Source organism: Garra rufa, chromosome 4 (assembly GCF_049309525.1).
Source record: "Garra rufa chromosome 4, GarRuf1.0, whole genome shotgun sequence".
In the NCBI taxonomy this organism is placed as follows: Eukaryota; Metazoa; Chordata; class Actinopteri; order Cypriniformes; family Cyprinidae; genus Garra; species Garra rufa.
Genome location: NC_133364.1, coordinates 2,009,596 through 2,028,856, shown reverse-complemented (window position 1 = coordinate 2,028,856; position 19,261 = coordinate 2,009,596). Strand labels below are relative to the sequence as shown.

The 19,261-nt window shown below is 38.8% G+C and overlaps 1 protein-coding gene across 1 annotated transcript in view; it reads right to left on the bottom strand.

Annotated features, from left to right (window-relative positions):
- Positions 1–19,261, bottom strand: part of LOC141333413 (uncharacterized) — a 19,826-nt gene extending 565 nt beyond the window's left edge. The window contains exons 1-15 of the mRNA XM_073838406.1: positions 13,706–19,261; positions 13,407–13,562; positions 12,758–12,796; positions 12,501–12,619; positions 12,271–12,415; positions 12,020–12,159; positions 6,447–6,573; positions 6,328–6,363; positions 6,090–6,238; positions 5,469–5,595; positions 3,844–3,989; positions 2,243–2,369; positions 1,951–1,980; positions 158–270; positions 6–48 (exon numbers count right to left, since the gene is read on the bottom strand). Of these exons, the coding sequence (XP_073694507.1) occupies positions 6–48; positions 158–270; positions 1,951–1,980; positions 2,243–2,369; positions 3,844–3,989; positions 5,469–5,595; positions 6,090–6,238; positions 6,328–6,363; positions 6,447–6,573; positions 12,020–12,159; positions 12,271–12,415; positions 12,501–12,619; positions 12,758–12,796; positions 13,407–13,562; positions 13,706–19,261 (7,053 nt within the window). The remainder of the gene's footprint in view (positions 1–5; positions 49–157; positions 271–1,950; positions 1,981–2,242; positions 2,370–3,843; positions 3,990–5,468; positions 5,596–6,089; positions 6,239–6,327; positions 6,364–6,446; positions 6,574–12,019; positions 12,160–12,270; positions 12,416–12,500; positions 12,620–12,757; positions 12,797–13,406; positions 13,563–13,705) is intronic.

Here is a 19,261-nt window from a genome sequence, read left to right as displayed (position 1 = left end):
AGAACACACTGATGAGACGAGAAACACTCACTGCTGAACGCCAGCCAGCTGCACACACACACACACACACACACACACACACACACACACACACACACACACTCATGTGAGGACAGAAACACACAGACAGACTAAAGACAGAGCAGATCTAACGAACCTGCCAGCATGAACCCTGCAGGAGCGCACGCTGAAGTCGCTGGGCATTGTGGGTAACGACTCCTGCAGAAGGACAGACGTCCCACTGAATCCAGACTCAGAGAACAGCTCCATCTGTCACATCAACAACATTACACTTCGCATTCATATTCACCCTGAACCTCTGAAATCATGATGATAACAATACAATTATATAAACACTGCCGCTTTAAAGTTTGGGATCAGTCAGACTTGTCATTTTTTTAAAGAAGTCTCTTCTGCTCATCAAGGCTGCATTTATTTGGTTAAAAATACTGAAAAAAACTGTTAAATTGCAAAATGTTATTACAATATACAATAATGTTTTTTATTTTAATATACTTTAAAATATAATTTATTTCTGTGATGCAAAGCTGAATTTTCATCAGGCTTCAGTGGCACATGATCCTTCAGAAATTATTCTAATATGCCGATTTATTATTAGAATTATCAATGTTGGAAACAGTCAAATATTTTTTTAGAAGCTGTGATTCTTTATTTCAGGATTCTTTGATGAAAAAAAAAACGTTAAAAAGGACAGATATAAATCTTTTTCTAACAATGTAAATCTACGCTATCACTTTTTAAAAAATCAATTTAACACATGCTTGCTGAGTAAAAGTATTAATTTCTTTCCAAAAAAAGGAAGAATAAAACCATTCTATTTTATATAAACGCTGTTCTTTTTAACCTTTTATTGATCAAAGAATCCTGAAAAAGTATCACAGGTTCCAACATTGATAATAAATCAGCATTTTTGGAAATATTTCTGAAGGATCATGTGACACTGAAGACTGGAGTAATTTTGATCTTTGATCACAGAAATAAATTACATTTTAAAATATATTCACACAGAAAACAATTATTTTAAATTAAAATAATATTTCACAATATTACAGTTTTTTCTGTATTTTTAATCAAATAAATGCAGCCTTCATGAGCAGAAGAGACTTCTTTAAAAAACATTAAAAATCGTACTAATCCCAAACCATTGAGTGGCAACGTGAATATATATATATAAATAAAACAATAATACGAAATTAAAATAATAGTAATATTTTTGATGACAGTACACATAATAATACTAATCATTTTAATTATAATTAAAAATAATTAGAAAAAGGTATAAAATTTATATATGCACTACCGTTCAAAAGTTTGGGGTCAGTACATTTTTTTTTTTTTTTAAGAAATTAATATTCTATTCACCAAGGATGTATTAAGTTAATAATTTATAGTTTATTAAAAGTTAATAATAAATAATTTACATTGTTATAAAATATTTACATTTTGAATAAACACTGTACTTTTTAAACTTGTTATTCATGAAAGAATTCTTAAAAAAAAAAAAATCACAGGCTCCAAAAAATATTTGTCAGCACAAATGTTGATATTATCCAACGTTGATCACTCTAATAATAAATCAGTATATTAGAATGATTTCTGAAGGATCATGTGACACTGAAGACTGGAGTAACAGCTGATAAAAATTCAGCTTTTCATCACAGGAATAAATTCTATTTTAAAGTATGTTACAATAAAAAACATTATTTTATATTGTAAAAACATTTTGCAATATTACTGTTTTTTTCTGTATTTTTAATCAAATAAATGCAGCCTTGATGAGCAGAAGAGACTTCTTTAAAGACAAGTCTTACTGACCCCAAACTTTTGAACAGTAGTGTATATGTGTCATGGTAGTAAACCAAAAACTAATAATTAGAAAAACTTAAACAAAATAATAAATAAATAAACGTCATAATTAATTTTACAAACCTGGAAGTGGCAGGAGTTTTCTACATTTTCCTGAAATATCAAATATACACATTAGTCAGTGATCTTGGGTTGTTATATTGCAGTTATAAAGTCAACATGAAATCAAAATGGACTGTATTTTCTGTCTTAATGTTTCTGATGTTCCATCGTATCGTACTCTATTCATCAAACATGATCAGTCCCTCATGTTCTCAGCATCCCATCAAACTGATTGATCGCTGATGATCTGATCAGCCTCACTGAACATCCTGTTTGTCTCATTAATGTTGATTTGATCAGTGATGAGTCTCACCAGAATGACGGGGACGGCGGAGCAGATGCGGCTGTGGGACGCGCCCCAGTCCTCCGGGCTCCCGTACAGACCCTTCTCCAGAACAAACTGCTGACCAGAGAACCCTGCATCCTCGAACGCCACCCACCTGCAACAAATCAATCATTCAGTCACTTCTGCCCACTGAGCAGCGTGGACATCCTGCTAAACGTCTAAAAGGGAATAAATGATCATTTCTAGCTGAATTATTCTTTTGAAACTAACATGCCACTAGACTCACATCACAAGAATGTTCATATGAGTCAATATGAGTAGACTCTAACTGCAGTTCTGGACAGAAATGTCCTAAAGGTCATCAGCGTTTAATGCGTCACGTTCCATAATGCACAAAACTGACATTCAGCTCAGAAAAACTACAGCTACTCCCAAAATAATGAGACCAACCACCCACACATGTGCCTCAACAAATACAGACCTGCCTTCATGCACACATCTCACACACACACACACACACACACACACACACACACACACACACACACACACACACACACACACACACACACACACACACACACACACACACACACACACACACACACACACACACACACACACACACACGCACACACACACACACACACACACACACACACCACAACACACACACACACACACACACACACACACACATTCCAGTAATTACAGGGAACCGCATTTATTGTGAAAAGCTCTGCAGCAAGCACACAGTCTTTCCATCTCTTCAAATTATTTGCATTGATGCATTTTCTGGCAGACGGCCTCCGTTCCTCTGAACGACGATCAGCCCGAGGCGGACCTGTGTTTGTGTGGGTGTCTGCATCACATGACCTACTAACAGCGGGAAACAATGCGAATTTACCTGAACAGGTGCGATCATTAGTTCTGTGGAAGCACTGACAGACTGAAACGAATAGCATGCAACTTTGACCTTGGGCACTTTTCTATTGATGAGCTGAAGGACATCCTGATTGGCTGAAGAGAGTGCATTTGTGCCCGCCCACTTTTTGCATTCCAGAATTATTTTTGTTGTTTATTGTATCTCTAGGAACTATATACTTCAAGTTCATTGCAAAAAATGCACACATATAGAAATATTGAAGTACTGAATCATTAGAGTGGGCGGAGCTAAAGAGCTCTTAACACGATTTGAGCCACTTTTTGATTGGTGGAATTTTTTCCAATTCCAAATTTATAGCTCACATTTCGGACTTTGTTTCTCGCAATTATATGTTTTTTCTTGCCATTTTAATTTTTGATTTGCTGATTTAGTTTTAATACAAAAAAAAATATGTTACAACTTTTTAATTTTACAATTCATTCTTTTTTCACAATTCCAAATATATATATCTCACAATTCTGACTTTTTGTGTTGTTTATTGTATCTCTAGGAACTATATACTTCAAGTTCATTGCAAAATATGCAGACATATAGAAATATTGAAGTATTCAATCATTAGAGTGGGCGGAGCTATCTCTTAACATGATTTGCGCCACCTCTTGATTGGTGGAATTTTCTGCACAGCACTATGGGTAATGTAGTTTTTCACCAAAAACGCTCTATAATGAAGAAAGCGACTCACACTCCCGCCAGGACCTCGATGGAGCATGTCTGCGGGCCGTAGTGTGTGTTCAAGGCGTTATCCAGCGGCTCCAGGAGGTCGATGCTGCTGCCTCGCTCTGAGCAGTCCAGCTCGCTGAACATCTTCATATGAGGCGAGGAGAAATCCTGAAAAACAAAGCATTTTACAACTTCAATTAGAAAGCAGTTGGCAAGCGTTCGGCGCAGGTTCTGGTTCTGCTATTTCCTGCTATTGTGCATCCAGAGCTCATAAACACCACAGGTATGCGCTGATGAAGGTTGCGTAACGCGTTTGGCTCGGGTTCTTCTGTTTACTGACTTCAGTAATAATGACTGAAAAACCTCTATTAACTCAACTGCAGATGCTCCAAACCAACTAGTCGCTGGTTTTTCTGAATGATTACTCAGTTCATAGGGAGTTCTGTGTAACTGAGCTGGTTTTGTCAATCAGAGGTGTGTTTTGTTTGGGCCGGATGTGTTTACGAGCTCAAAAACAGCTGGACGAGCGGAACCGAGTGTTTTTAACTGTGAACGGCTGCATCCGACGCCGCTTTCCCGGATTTCCCATTCATATTTATGCATTTAGCCAACACTTTTATACAAAAATAGGAACAGTTTCTTTCATCTGGGTTTTTGAGTTGATGAATAGCTATTAATAGAAATGATGATGAACTTATTAAAAACAAAAAAAGTTATATATTATATCTCTTAAGTAGCACGGGTGTATTTGTAGCAATAGCCAAAAATACATTGTACGGGTCAAAATTATGCCAAAAATCAGGATATTAAATAAAGATCATGTTCCACGAAGATATTTTGTAAATTTCCTACTATAAATCTATTAAAACTTAATTTTTGATTAGTAATATGCATTGCTAAGAACTTAATTTGGACAACTTTAAAGGCGATTTCTCAATATTTTGATTTTTTTTTGCACCCTCAGATTACAGATATTCTAAATATTGTCCTATCCTAACAAACCATACATCAATGGAAAGTTTATATATGCAGCTTATTTAGTAAAAATCATGTATAAATTATACATTTAAAAAATAATATTGTTTATTGTTTATTGTTACCTGGTTGAATGTGCTTTTAAATTAATGCAATATTTTATTTTAACCAAAGGTTTATCTTATTTTTGTTTTTTTTAGAGGGGGGGGATCATTGGAAAAGCAATGATTACATTTATTATTAAAATGAAAATGAAAATTATTATTAAAATGTTAACGAATTATAAATGTTTATAAATGTTATAAACTGGTAATAGACTTGGCCTTATTCTTTTTTTTATTAGATAAACCCCTTTAAAGAGGTTTGGTGTAGGATTTACTTTTAAAAACTGCTAGTAAATTGTTACAAAGTATCAAGTAACACCTTTGAATTTTAAAGTAGAAACACTTAAATAGTACTTTCTTTTAAAACCAGTGATCATCAAATTTTTTTACAGTGTATTTAAATTATTTTACATTTTAAAATGTGTTTCAGCAATCTCTGAATTAAAAAATGCTTTCTGTCAAGAAGAATTCCCAATGCAAGCATAGGAACTAGCTCCAACAGCTAAAGCAGAGTTGATGGACATCTAGTGAAGTGTGGTGAGCGATGGCTGGTAAAGATGACACTCACCATGAAGACGGGTCGCAGAGAGAGCAGTTTTTCACCCGTCCCGCCCCAGTCTGTCCAGTCCAGATACTCTCCTTCCTCCAGAACAAACTGCTGCCCGTCGAAACCCTCACCATCGTATCCGACCCACCTGAGAGCAGACCGACACACATTTACTAAAACACTGTTTTACACAAAACACTAATCAAAACAAGAACAAATATATTCCAGTGGGATCATGTCAAATGTTTTTTGAAAGTTGTGAAGAAAGATTATTAGTCTTTGTACTTCAAAATTTCAAGTTTAACTCAATGTATTTCCTGACACTTTTTTTTAATCTATTACTGAAAACTAGATTATTTTTTTTACCCGATTGGCAGATTACTTTGCTTGTTTCAAGCAAAAATACACTTAATTTTTTTCCGGCAAACAGTACAAAAATTTTTACTCATCTCGAAAATCCTTTATAAATGAAGAATTTTTAGATATTTTGGCTGGAAACAAGACAAAACAATCTAAGTAGGAAAAGCATTTCTTGCAGTATTGCTTCTCCGAAATGTGTCTAGATTGAGGGATTTGAAATGTTTGTACTCAAACACAAGACAAAGTAAACCAGTTTTCTTCAGTGCAGAGTTCAGGACTCACAGGCCTCCGAGGATCTTGAGCGATTCCACACAGTTCAGTCCGTAATTGTCAGAGTCACTCTGGTCCGTTTCTGTCCTGGCGAAGGAGAACACGTCTCCCTGAACCTCCACACATCGGCCCTGCAGACCTGCCTTCTCGTACAACACGGCCTGAGAGAGACACGAGAGATCATAAGTCTCTATCGCTGGAACACTAGTGAAGATACTGAATGTACCAGAAAACACCGAAACTCACAAACCTTGACTGCGTTCGGCTTCTCCACTTTGAGAGCGCCCTGGAAAATAATCAGATTTCCCATTATAGATTTCTGTGTGACAGCTGTAGACGGGTGAATAACATTATTGTGTGAGAGCGTACCATTCGCAGAGGTCTCAGAGAGCCGACCGTGGGCACCGGGAATCCCCAATCCTCCGGAAACGGATACTCTCCAGCCTCCAGAACCGCCAGCAGACCCTGGAAACCCGGATCACTGTAAACCAGCCACCTGCAGACCACACACACCACAGCTGTCAATCATCAGTGATCATAACAGATCAATCAGTCTCTCAGATATTAGTCAAGCCGGACACACTCCAAGTGAACTAGTGAACACTTCCCTGACTCACTCATCAAATCACATGCTGCTAATAATGGAGTTTAGTCAAAGTAAAAGCAATGTTAAAAACATTGTTTGTTTTTGCACTTACAAAAATCGTTTTTGAAAACTTATATAATATTATAAACTTATAAAATATATAATATTTCATAAAAGTGTAGTTTTTTATGGCCATTATTAATGTTAATGCTTGCTTTTATTTATTTATATTTTTTGAGTTTTTACACTCACAAATCTATGGAAGCCTGTTTCCGCCACTGAATAAAAAATAAAGACAGAATTCTATATAAACTTGCAATTCTGAGGAATAAAGTCAGAATTCCAAGATATAAACTTGCAATTCCAAGTTATAAAGTCAGAATTCAGAGATATAAACTTGCAATTCTGAGGAATAAAGTCAAAATTCAGATATAAACTTGCAATTCCAAGTTATAAAGTCAGAATTCAGATATAAACTTGCAATTCTGAGTTATAAAATCAGAAGTTTATATCTCGCAATTCTGACTTTATTACTCACAACTGTGAGTTTATATCCCGCAATTCCATTTTATAACTCACAATTGTGCGTTTATATCTCACAGTTCTGAGAAGTCAGAATTGCGAGATAAAAAGTCGCAATTACCTTTTTTAATGTTTTATTCACTGGCGGAAACAGGCTTCCATACATATCACTCATACATCATGAAATTTATGAAAACAAAATCGTTTTCAAATATTGTTCTCATGTCCATTTCACACACTCTGAGACATGTTAAAATAGTGACGTCTGCTTGTTTTTCTGGGTTTTTCCCATTTACATTATCATAAAGTTGATGAAAACTTTAAGACTCCTTCATGAACACCCCTTTGCATGTGAGATTCCTGTCATGTTCTGTCATGTTTTCTGTCATGTTCAGTAGTTTTTATCTGCTTCATCCTTTAACAGAATTCAAAGACAAAACCACAACTGACTTTTGGTACATTAAATTGTATTTTGAGTTAAATATAAGCAAATATGAATACGCTGTACTGTAAATATTGTTTTTTTGCTGTGTTCTGCTGGTTCACCTGGACAAACGCTGCTGCTACTGCTGCTGTAAATCGTTCACCTCCACCCTCCTCAACAATCTCTGATTTTCTCTTTCTATTTCTGCTCACATTCCAGCCGTAGCTTTCATCCGTCATTCTGCCCTTTTCCTGATTTTTTCTGTCTTTGTCATTCACTGTGCTGTTCTGCTGTCTCTGATTATCATGCACACACACACACACACACACACACACACACACACACACACACACACACACACACACACACACACACACACACACACACACTCACACACACTCACACACACACACACACACACACACACACACACACACACACACACACACACACACACACACTCTCACACACACACACACACACACACACACACACACACACACACACACACACACACACACACACACACACACACACACACACATGTTGGGTTTACATGTTTTATGGGGACATTCCATAGGCGTAATGGTTTTTATACTGTACAAACCGTATTTTCTATCACCCTACACCTACCCTACACCTAAACCTAGCCCTCACAGGAGATTGTGCACACTTTTACTTCCTCAAAAAAACTCATTGTGCATGATTTATAAGCCTGTTTCCTCATGGGGACCTAAGAAATGTCCCCACAAGGTCAAAATCTACTGGTATTCCTATCCTTGTGGGGACATTTGGTCCCCACAACGTGATGAATACCAGGTACACACACACACACACACACACACACACACACACACACACACACACACACACACACACACACACACACACACACACACACACACACACACACACGAGGCTTTTCACATACAGTGGGTCTTTAAAGTATTTGGACACTTTTCAAACAAAACATTAACAACCAGAAACAATAGATCTAGTGTTCAAAATGAAGACAGGTATTGTCTCACTCTATGTGACTGAAGTGTCTCACTTTAATCATTATTATAAGTCTATTTTCCCCTTTCTGTCTGTTAGAAACATTACTGAATGCATCAGAATGAGTTTCTGTGCTATATTGTAAGTACTGGATCATGTGGCTCTGATATTGTTTATGTGGTTCAGCGTGACTAATGCCGTGACTCAAAGGCTCTCATAAAGCATAACACACTCATGAATCACCAGGAATCCAGTCATTATGTTCTTAAAGCGCCTTCACAGCACTGGCTACGCACACGCTGGATCTAAATACGGTTAGCAATTCACCTTTAGTCCTTAATTCTGATCTGTACGCCCACAGTTCAGAAATGTAAGGGAGTGACAAACACATTCTACAACCTAACTCAGCCTTAAATTACTCGGTAATGGCAACCGCATCTATAGAAATTCTACAGAGTGTTTACAGAACTAAACTGAACAACCAGTTAATGACATACGTGACCCTGGACCACAAAACCAGTCATAAGAGTCATTTTTTTTAATTGACATGTATAAATCATCTGAAAGCTGAATAAAAAGCTTTCCATTGTTTTATGGTTTGTTAGGATAGGACATTATCTGAAAATCTGGAATCTGAGGGTGCAAAAAAATATAAATATTGATAAATCAGCTTTAAAGTTGTCCAAATGAAGTTCTTAGCAATGCATATTAGTAATCAAAAATTAAGTTTTGATACATTGAGATAGGAAATTTACAAAATATCTTCATGGAACATGATCTTTACTTAATATCCTAATGATAATCAATCATTTTGACCCATACAATGTATTTTGGCTATTGCTACAAATATAACTGCGCTACTTAAGACTGGTTTTGTGCTCCAGAGTCACATTAATCGCACGATGCTGTGAGGCGCGTTTAGTCAATGAGGCCGGTACTTTGATTAGTAGTAAATCTCCATCACGTGCGTTCAGCTGGAGCAGCAATTAATACACAGAGGTGTAAATCACTGACAAACTCCGCCAAATCGTGCTCAAAATCGAATGTGAACTGCTGATCAAAGTACCGGCTTCATTGACTAAACGTGCCTCACAACATCGTGCGATTAATCGTGCAGCCCTAGTTACTAGCATCATTAGCATGTTGTTAGCATATTTCTAACATGATTAGCAAGTTGCAAGCATATTTCTAGCATGATTATAGTATGATTAACAAGTTACTAGCATGTTTCTAACACGATTAGCAAGTTGCAAGCATATTTCTAGCATGTTTAACAAGTTGCTAGCATGTTTCTATCATGACTATAGTATGATTAACAAGTTACAAGCATGTTTATATCATGTTTAACAAGTTCCTAGCATATTTCTAACATGATTAGCAAGTTGCTAGCATGTTTCTAGCATGATTATAGTATGATTAACAAGTTACTAGCATGTTTCTAACATGATTAGCAAGTTGCTAGCATGTTTCTAGCATGATTATAGTATGATTAACAAGTTACTAGCATGTTTCTAACATGATTAGCAAGTTGCTAGCATGTTTCTAGCATGATTATAGTATGATTAACAAGTTGCTAGTATGTTTCTAACATGATTAGCAAGTTGCTAGCATATTTCTAGCATGTTTAGCAAGTTGCTAGCATGTTTCTATCATGATTATAGTATGATTAACAAGTTACTAGCATGTTTCTAACATGAGTAGCAAGTTGCTAGCATGTTTCTAGCATGATTATAGTATGATTAACAAGTTGCTAGTATGTTTCTAACATGATTAGCAAGTTGCTAGCATATTTCTAGCATGTTTAGCAAGTTGCTAGTATGTTTCTATCATGATTATAGTATGATTAACAAGTTACTAACATGTTTCTATCATGTTTAGCAAGTTGCTAGCATATTTCTAACATGATTAGCAAGTTGCTAGCATGTTTCTAGCATGATTATAGTATGATTAACAAGTTACTAGCATGTTTCTAGCATGATTAGCAAGTTGCTAGCATATTTCTAGCATGTTTAGCAAGTTGCTAGCATGTTTCTATCATGTTTAGCAAGTTGCTAGCATTTTTTTAGCATGATTAGCAAGTTGCTAGCATGTTTCTAGCATGATTATAGTATGATTAACAAGTTACTAGCATGTTTCTATCATGTTTAGCAAGTTGCTAGCATATTTCTAGCATGATTAGCAAGTTGCTAGCATATTTCTAGCATGATTATAGTATGATTAACAAGTTACTAGCATGTTTCTAGCATGATTATAGTATGATTAACAAGTTACTAGCATGTTTCTAGCATGATTAGCAAGTTGCTAGCATATTTCTAGCATGTTTAGCAAGTTGCTAGCATGTTTCTATCATGTTTAGCAAGTTGCTAGCATATTTCTAGCATGATTAGCAAGTTGCTAGCATGTTTCTAGCATGATTATAGTATGATTAACAAGTTACTAGCATGTTTCTATCATGTTTAGCAAGTTGCTAGCATATTTCTAGCATGATTAGCAAGTTGCTAGCATATTTCTAGCATGATTATAGTATGATTAACAAGTTACTAGCATGTTTCTAGCATAATTAGCAAGTTGCTAGCATGTTTTTTAACTTGTTTATGGCATGATTAGCAAGTTGCTAACATGTTTCTAACATGTTTATAGCATAATTAGCAAGTATGACATTTACGGTAGGAACATGATCTTTAATTAATATCCGAATGATTTTTGGCATAAAATAGATCATTCTGACCCATATAATGTATATTTGGCTATTGCTACAAACCTGTCAAGAGCTACATTTTGACTCTGGGTTGCCAGATATTGCTTGAACTGAATTGAACTTAATCCTTAATGCATTATCTCGGAAATAAGTCACTTTTCTGATCTCCATAAAATGGATTGCTTCATGAGCCGAGCCCAAACTACAAGCTTAAAGATACTTAATAATTGTTGCTTATAATAAGTGGACATGGCAACCCTTCAAGAGCACCCTCTGCAAAGCAGCTTTCCTAACATAAACAACATACGACAACTCTTTCAACAGTGGTTTCATTAAAACTGGCAAACATAACAAGCCTTTAGTCGCCATGCTTTACTTTGGTCAAAAATAACAGACACCAAAAGTGCAGGTTAGGTGGCACTGCACATGTTGAACCTGACCGTGTGTGTGGACATTCATGGAAAACTTCTGATGTTAAAAAAGTGCTATGCTGTTGCCAAGGTGTTCTGTTGGCTTCCCAGTTAACCAAAAGAGAATGTGAATCATAGCATATTTTTTGTAAATGCTCAGAGAAGATGTGCATGTCAAGAGCTTCACTTTGACCACACACCCAACAACAGCATCCAAACACACACACACACACACACACACACACACACACACACACACACACACACACACACACAGGTCTGAGCAGGGCGTGTTTGTCAACTTACAAACCACTGTGGACTTTAATGGATCCAGTGTTCTGAGGACGGCTGAAACTGCCCACTTCCTCTGTGTCATCCACAAACTCAGAGCTTCTGCCTCTGCCAGCGGGCTCCGTGAACAGCTCTATCCGGGGAGGAGTGTAGTCCTGCAGACGCATACAGGAAAACACAGCGGTCACTCCCATCTCCTCTGCCCTTCAGAAAGCACCTATTGTACTCAAAACAATTCTTTGAAGAAGATCCTCGAGGTCACTTACTCTGACAGCCAGCCGAAGTGAGCCAATGACCACAGGGGATGTTTCTTCACCCTCTTCTGCCCACTGATTGGGGAGTTCGGTAACTCCTTCCTCTTCCAGAGCAATGCATCGTCCTTCAAATCCTGGTTTCTCATATAGTATCCAGCTGTGAGAGGCCAAATGCAGTTTAATCTGAACATATCATAACAACATCATGCATTGAGTATTTGCTCTCCATAGATGGCACTTACCATCCTCTGACCACTTTAATAGATATGAGACTGGACAGATGCATGTGTGTGGCATCAGGCTGATCCCTGTAGAACTCAAAGGACTGACCACTGAACTGATGCTGCTCAAATATCACAATCTGACGACACAACACTTCAAATTAGACATTACAGCATTTTAAAGCATACATAAAATTCAAAAAACTTGGCTGATGTTATGCAAACAAAGCTTGTTTTAATATCTGAAATTCTCTGTTTGATCACGAATGCTGGCAAACCTTTGCGGGACGCCGGTGGATTCCACGAGCAGCTGGAATCTGAAAGACAGAATGCCAAGCCTTGTTGTGGTTAAAAGAGAAATGTGGGTAATTCGTTTGGAAATGTTTCATAATATTTAATCAAGCAGAAACATGATCCGATGATAACCCAAAGATTTAGTGCTTTGAACATGTTAAAACATCATATCTCTCACAATGTCAGTGTCATGTACACATGTGATCCTGGACTACACAACCAGTCATAAGGGTATTTAAAAAAAAAAGAGATTTATACATACATTACACATTTATACACCTATACACTTACATAGGACAATATTTGGCTGAGATATAACTATTTGAAAATCTGGAATCTGAGGGTGTAAGAAAATCAAAACATTAAGAAAATCGCCTTTAAAGTTGTTAGCAATGCATATTACTAATTAAAAATTGAACTGTGATGAATTTACAATTTTTGGCATAGAAAAATACAATGCATTGTTGGCTATTGCTACAAATATACCCATGCTACCTAAAACTGGTTTTGTGCTCCAGGGTCGCAAATATGGACACGCATGAATAACTACCAGTCATGCAGAGCAATCCCAGCTATGAACAAATACATTTTTGCCATTTACAAAGAAAATACAAATTGGTGATTGACTCATACATTTGGCAGTTCTCTCTGAGGTTTAGCTTGAGGAATGTGAGCCGCTGGAACTTCAGGTGCAGGTGGAATCGTAAATTCTGGGATCTTCCCGTCAGCTGTGTCTACAGCCTTATTCAGATCCACTAGACTGGGTACTGAGGCACTTTCTCCAGCCACCTAACCAGCACATAGACACACAAACAGACGCACAAGTGATTTAGACACTTATTCACTCTTACGTACAATCTATGTTAAAATATGTGACATATTTTGGTTGTGAACCAAGCACTAGTGAGGTATGTGAATGAGGGATGGCTGACCAGTGGGTCGATCTTCTTTGATGGTTGAGCGATTTCAGGTTCCTTTGGAAGAAACTTCTCCAGGAAACTAGGCAACTTGATGTCATTAAATGAAGAAAGTGGTGGAGGAGCATTAGCATCTGTTACTTTAGTGACAATGGGGTCTACTGTAGTTGTTTTCAGGGTCGGCCCATCAGGCTGTAGAACAACACCAGAACCAGTCTGGGTACCATTTGTTGTTTTGAGATCAGGTGTTAAGGCAGGTCTATCATCCCTGATGGGTTTTAGAACATTCTGGGAACCAGAACTAGGCATTGAAGTTAACATGGGGACTGGAGGGTCTGCTGAAGTTGTTTTCAACTCAGGTGTCAGTGTAGGTCCATCGTCTTTCGTAGGTTTCAGTACAACCTTGGAACTAGTCTGGGAACCATTTGGAGGAGAGGTAGTGTTAGTGTCTGTTAACAAGGTGACTGTAGTGTCTTTTGAAGTTGCTTTGAGGTTGGGTGTCATTGTAGGTCCATCTTTCTTGGTAGGTTTTAGAACAACCTGGGAACTAGAACTAGGTGAAGGAGCATTAGTGTCTGTCAGCATGGTGACCGAAGGGTTTGCTGAAGTTGCTTTTAGGTCAGGTGCGAGAATAACTGGATCATCTTTTGTAGGTTTCGGTACAACCTTGGAACTAGTCTGGGAACCATTTGGAGGAGAGGGAGTGTAAGTGTCTGTTAACAAGGTGACCATGGTGTCTTTTGAAGTGGCTTTGGGATCAGGTGTCATTGAAGGTCCATCTTTCTTGGTAGGTTTTAAAACAACCTGGGAACCAGAACTAGGTGTAGGAGCATTATTATCCGTCAGCATGGTGACCGAAGGGTCTGCTGAAGTTGCTTTTAGGCCAGGTGCGAGAATAAGTACATCATCTTTTGTAGGTTTCGGTACAACCTTGGAACTAGTCTGAGAACCATTTGGAGGAGAGGGAGCGTTAGTGTCTGTTAAAAGAGTGACTGTGGTATCCACTGAAGTTGCTTTGAGATCAGGTTTCATGGCAGGTCCATCATCCTGGATGGGATAAGTAGATTTTGGAGCAGCATTAGTGTCTGTTAATATGGTGACTGGAGGGTCTAATGAAGTTGTTTTCAAGTCAGGCACCAGGGTAGGTCCATCATCTTTAATAGGTTTCGTAACAACCTGGGAACTAGTCTGGGTACCACTGAAAAGAAAAGCAGCGTTAGTGTCTGTTAAAAGAGTGACTGGGTCTCTTAAAGTTGTTTTGAGGTCAGGTATCACAGCAGGTCCAATCTCCTTGCTAGGTTTCAGAATAACCTGAGAACCAGACTGAGCATCACCGCTGTCATTCTTAACTAGGGTCTGCTCTACCGGGACCAGTTTGGGAAGTTCTGTAGTTGGCGCTAGCTGGGATAGTGTAGGTGCTGTAGATCCAGAACCGTCACTAGATGAGAACGGCCCATCTGAAGGACCCTCGGTAGGGCTTAAAAACTCCATTCGTCTCCCTTTGCTGGGACTGCGTAGCATGCTGACAATTGAGCACCTCTCCAAACGAGACTTTGCCTTCAGTGGTTGTGTTTTAATTTCATCCGACCCCTCCTCTTTTTCTTCCTCTTCCTTATCAGACTCTTTCCTTGTCCTTTGGAAGATCAGGGACCTCGTGAGGATGCTCTCTCGCTTAGGTTTGATGTCCACCACCTTGACTTCCGTGTCTTGACTCTTGGAAATTACACTGGGAGCCAGATCCAAAACGAATTCCCTCCTTCGCCTCAAGCCATGCTGGAACTCTTCCGGATCGAAGGGTTTTTCAAAGTGGTCTTCTTTGATGGCAGGCATGACAAACGGAGGTGCTTGCAAACGGTGTTTGTTGTGTTTGCGCTTGGGAAGATTGAACGGCATCGCCAGCCTTTTCACATTCGCGACAAAGTCGTCCGGGTCATATTCACCAGATGTGTTCAGGAGGTTGGTCTCGCTCAGAGAGGAGCTGAGCTTAGGTTCTGGAATCAACAGCTTCTTCTTTTTAGGACGTTGGTAATCCAGATCTAGCCAGCTAGATGGAGAGTCCCTGCTCTGGGAGGAGCTGCCAGGTGCAGCGGGGATCTGCGGAAGAATAAAGGGTTTGAAGATGAATTCCTTTTTTCTTGTGGATGGATCTGTAGATTTGCTGGAGGAGGGTTTTTTATTGATTGATTCTGGTGAAGGTGTGGTCTTTTCTTTGGATGAAGGAAATGGAGTTATATTTTTCCCAGTGCTAGAGATTATGGGGGAGGAGGATGACACTGGTAGTGGTGTGGTCCTCTCATTTTTACTAGTGATATCAACAGAGACTGGTGTACTTGTTGAAGCTGGTGGAGGTGCACCATTTTCTTTAGTTAAGGATTTTGCAGGTGTGGACTTTTCATTAGTTGAAGGTGAAGTTGTAGTCGTTTCAGTAGTTGCGTCATCGCTTGAGGCTGGTGGAAGAATAGTTTCATCATTCTTTGTCTTTCCACAAGCCAAGTCAAATGAAGATGTAGTCTTTTCATTAGTAGAAGCTGGTGGAGTTTCATTAGTCATTTTATTAGTTAGGACTGATGGAGGTGTGGTCTTGTCATCACCTGAGCCTAATGAAGTGGAAGTAGACTCAACGGTTGATGATGCAGAATGGGTGATCTGTTTATTAGCTGAGCCTAATAATGTGGAAGTTGTCTCAGAGGTTGATGCTGGTGGAGTTGTGGCTTTTTTATTAGCTGATGATGTTGGAGGTGTGGTCTTTTCACTGGCTGGGCCAGGCAAACTAGAGATTGTCTCATTACCTGAAGCTGGTAGAGGTTTGTTCTTATCATCACTGGAGCCTAATGAAGCAGAGACTGTCTTAGTAGTTGAGGCTGGTGGAGGTTTGTTTTTGTCATCATTAGAGTCTAATGAAGCAGAGATTGTCTCAGTGGTTGATGCTGGTAGAATTGTAGTCTTTTCTTTAGTTGAGGCATGCAAAGTAAAGGTTGTCTCTTTGGTTGGGGCTTGTGGAGTTGTGGTGTTTTCGATAGTTGTCCTTTTGTTAGCTGACTCTAATGGCGTTGTGTTCTTTTCATCAGTTGAGGTTGGTGGAGCTTTATTTTTGTCATCTCTAGAGCCTAATGAAGCAGAGATTGTCTCAGTGGTTGAGGCTGGTAAAGGTGTAGTCTTTTCTTCAGTAGAAGAAGGCAAAGTAGAGGTTGTCTCTTTGGTTGGGGCTTGTGGAGTTGTGGTGTTTTCGATAGTTGTCCTTTTGTTAGCTGACTCTAATGGCGTTGTGTTCTTTTCATCAGTTGAGGTTGGTGGAGCTTTATTTTTGTCATCTCTAGAGCCTAATGAAGCAGAGATTGTCTCAGTGGTTGAGGCTGGTAAAGGTGTAGTCTTTTCTTCAGTAGAAGAAGGCAAAGTAGAGGTTGACTCTTTGGTTGGGGCTTGTGGAGTTGTGGTGTTTTCGATAGTTGTCCTTTTGTTAGCTGACTCTAATGGCGTTGTGTTCTTTTCATCAGTTGAGGTTGGTGGAGCTTTATTTTTGTCATCTCTAGAGCCTAATGAAGCAGAGATTGTCTCAGTGGTTGAGGCTGGTAAAGGTGTAGTCTTTTCTTCAGTAGAAGAAGGCAAAGTAAAGGTTGTCTCTTTGGTTGGGGCTTGTGGAGTTGTGGTGTTTTCGATAGTTGTCCTTTTGTTTGCTGACTCTAATGGCGTTGTGTTCTTTTCATCAGTTGAGGTTGGTGGAGCTTTGTTTTTGTCATCTCTAGAGTCTAATGAAGCAGAGATTGTCTCAGTGGTTGATGCTGGTAGAATTGTAGTCTTTTCTTTAGTTGAGGCATGCAAAGTAAAGGTTGTCTCTTTGGTTGGGGCTTGTGGAGTTGTGGTGTTTTCGATAGTTGTCCTTTTGTTTGCTGACTCTAATGGCGTTGTGTTCTTTTCATCAGTTGAGGCTGGTGGAGTTTTGTTTTTGTCATCTCTAGAGTCTAAAGAAGCAGATATTGTCTCAGTGGTTGATGCTGGTGGAATTGTGGTCTTTTCCTTAGTTGAAGAAGGCAAAATGGAGGTTGAATCTTTGGTTGAGGCTTGTGGAGTTGTGGTCTTCTTTATAGTTGTCCTTTTGTTAGCTGACTCTGATGGAATTGTGTTCTTGTTATCAGTTGAGGTTGGTGGAGCTTTGTTTTTGTCATCTCTAGAGCCTACTGAAGCAGAGATTGTCTCAGTGGTTGAGGCTGGTAAAGGTGTAGTCTTTTCTTCAGTAGAAGAAGGCAAAGTGGAGGTTGACTCTTTGGTTGAGGCTTGTGGAGTTGTGGTGTTTTCGATAGTTGTCCTTTTGTTAGCTGACTCTAATGGCGTTGTGTTCTTGTCATCAGTTGAGGCTAGTGGAGCTTTGTTTTTGTCATCTCTAGAGCCTAATGAAGCAGAGATTGTCTCAGTGGTTGATGCTGGTGGAATTGTAGTCTTTTCTTCTGAGGAAAAAGGCAAAGTAGGGGTTGTCTCTTTGGTTGAGGCTTGTGGAGATGCTGTCTTCTCGATAGTTGTCCTTTTGTTAGCTGACTCTGATGAAATTGTGTTCTTGTCATCAGTTGAGGCTGTTGGAGGTTTGTTTTTGTCATCAGTAGAGTCTAATGAAGCAGAGATTGTCTCAGTGGTTAATGCTGATGGAGTTGTAGTCTTTTGTTTAGTTGAGACAGGCAAAGTGGAGGATTTCTCATTGGTTGAGGCTTGTGGAAATGTGTTCTTTTCAATAACTGTTGATTTTTCATGAGTGGTTATTACACTGGGTGAGGCTGGTGGAAGAGTGGTCTTTCCATTCATTGATGCTGGTGAAGGTGTGGTTATCTCATTGGTTGAGTCTAATGGAGATGTAGTTTTTCCATTAATTGAGTCTGGTGGAGTTGCAGAGATTGTCTCAGTGGTTGTTGCTGGTGGAGGCATAGTCTTTTCATCAGTTGAGGCTGGTGAAGGTTTGTTTTTATCATCTCTAGAGCCTAATGAAGCAGAAATTTTCTCAATGGTTGATGCTGGTAGAGGTGTAGTCTTTTCTTTAGTTGAAGCAAGCAAAGTGGAGGTTTTCTCACTGGTTGAGGCTTGTGGAGGTGTGGTCTTTTCATTAGCTGTGCCCTTGTTATAACTTGTGGCTGGTAAACCGAAGGCTGTATCATCTGTCGAGGCCGATTTAGCTGTGAACTTTTTACTGACCTGGCCAGACTGCTCAGTGGACACTTCAATGGCTTTGGATAACAAGCAAGTGGGCTTCTTTTTCACTGAGCTCAGAGATAGACTTTCAGTACTGGATGGTATTTCAGGTAAGGTCTTTTCAAGGCTAGAGCCAGAGTCTGTGAGACAATCATAAAACTGATCTTCTGTCTCTACAGACTCTATATCACCGTTTACTACGGATGTCATTTCTATGCTGGTGACTTCAGTGCCTCCCTTTTTAGTATCAGTGGCGGGCTGTTGTAAATATCTTTTATCAGACACCGTCACAGTTTTCTCTTCTTCTCCACTCTCTGATTGTCTCTGTGGGGGCGGCTTATCTCTTTTGAAACCGCCTCCCACTGTAGGTGGAATTTGAGGAAAAACTATAGCATCCAT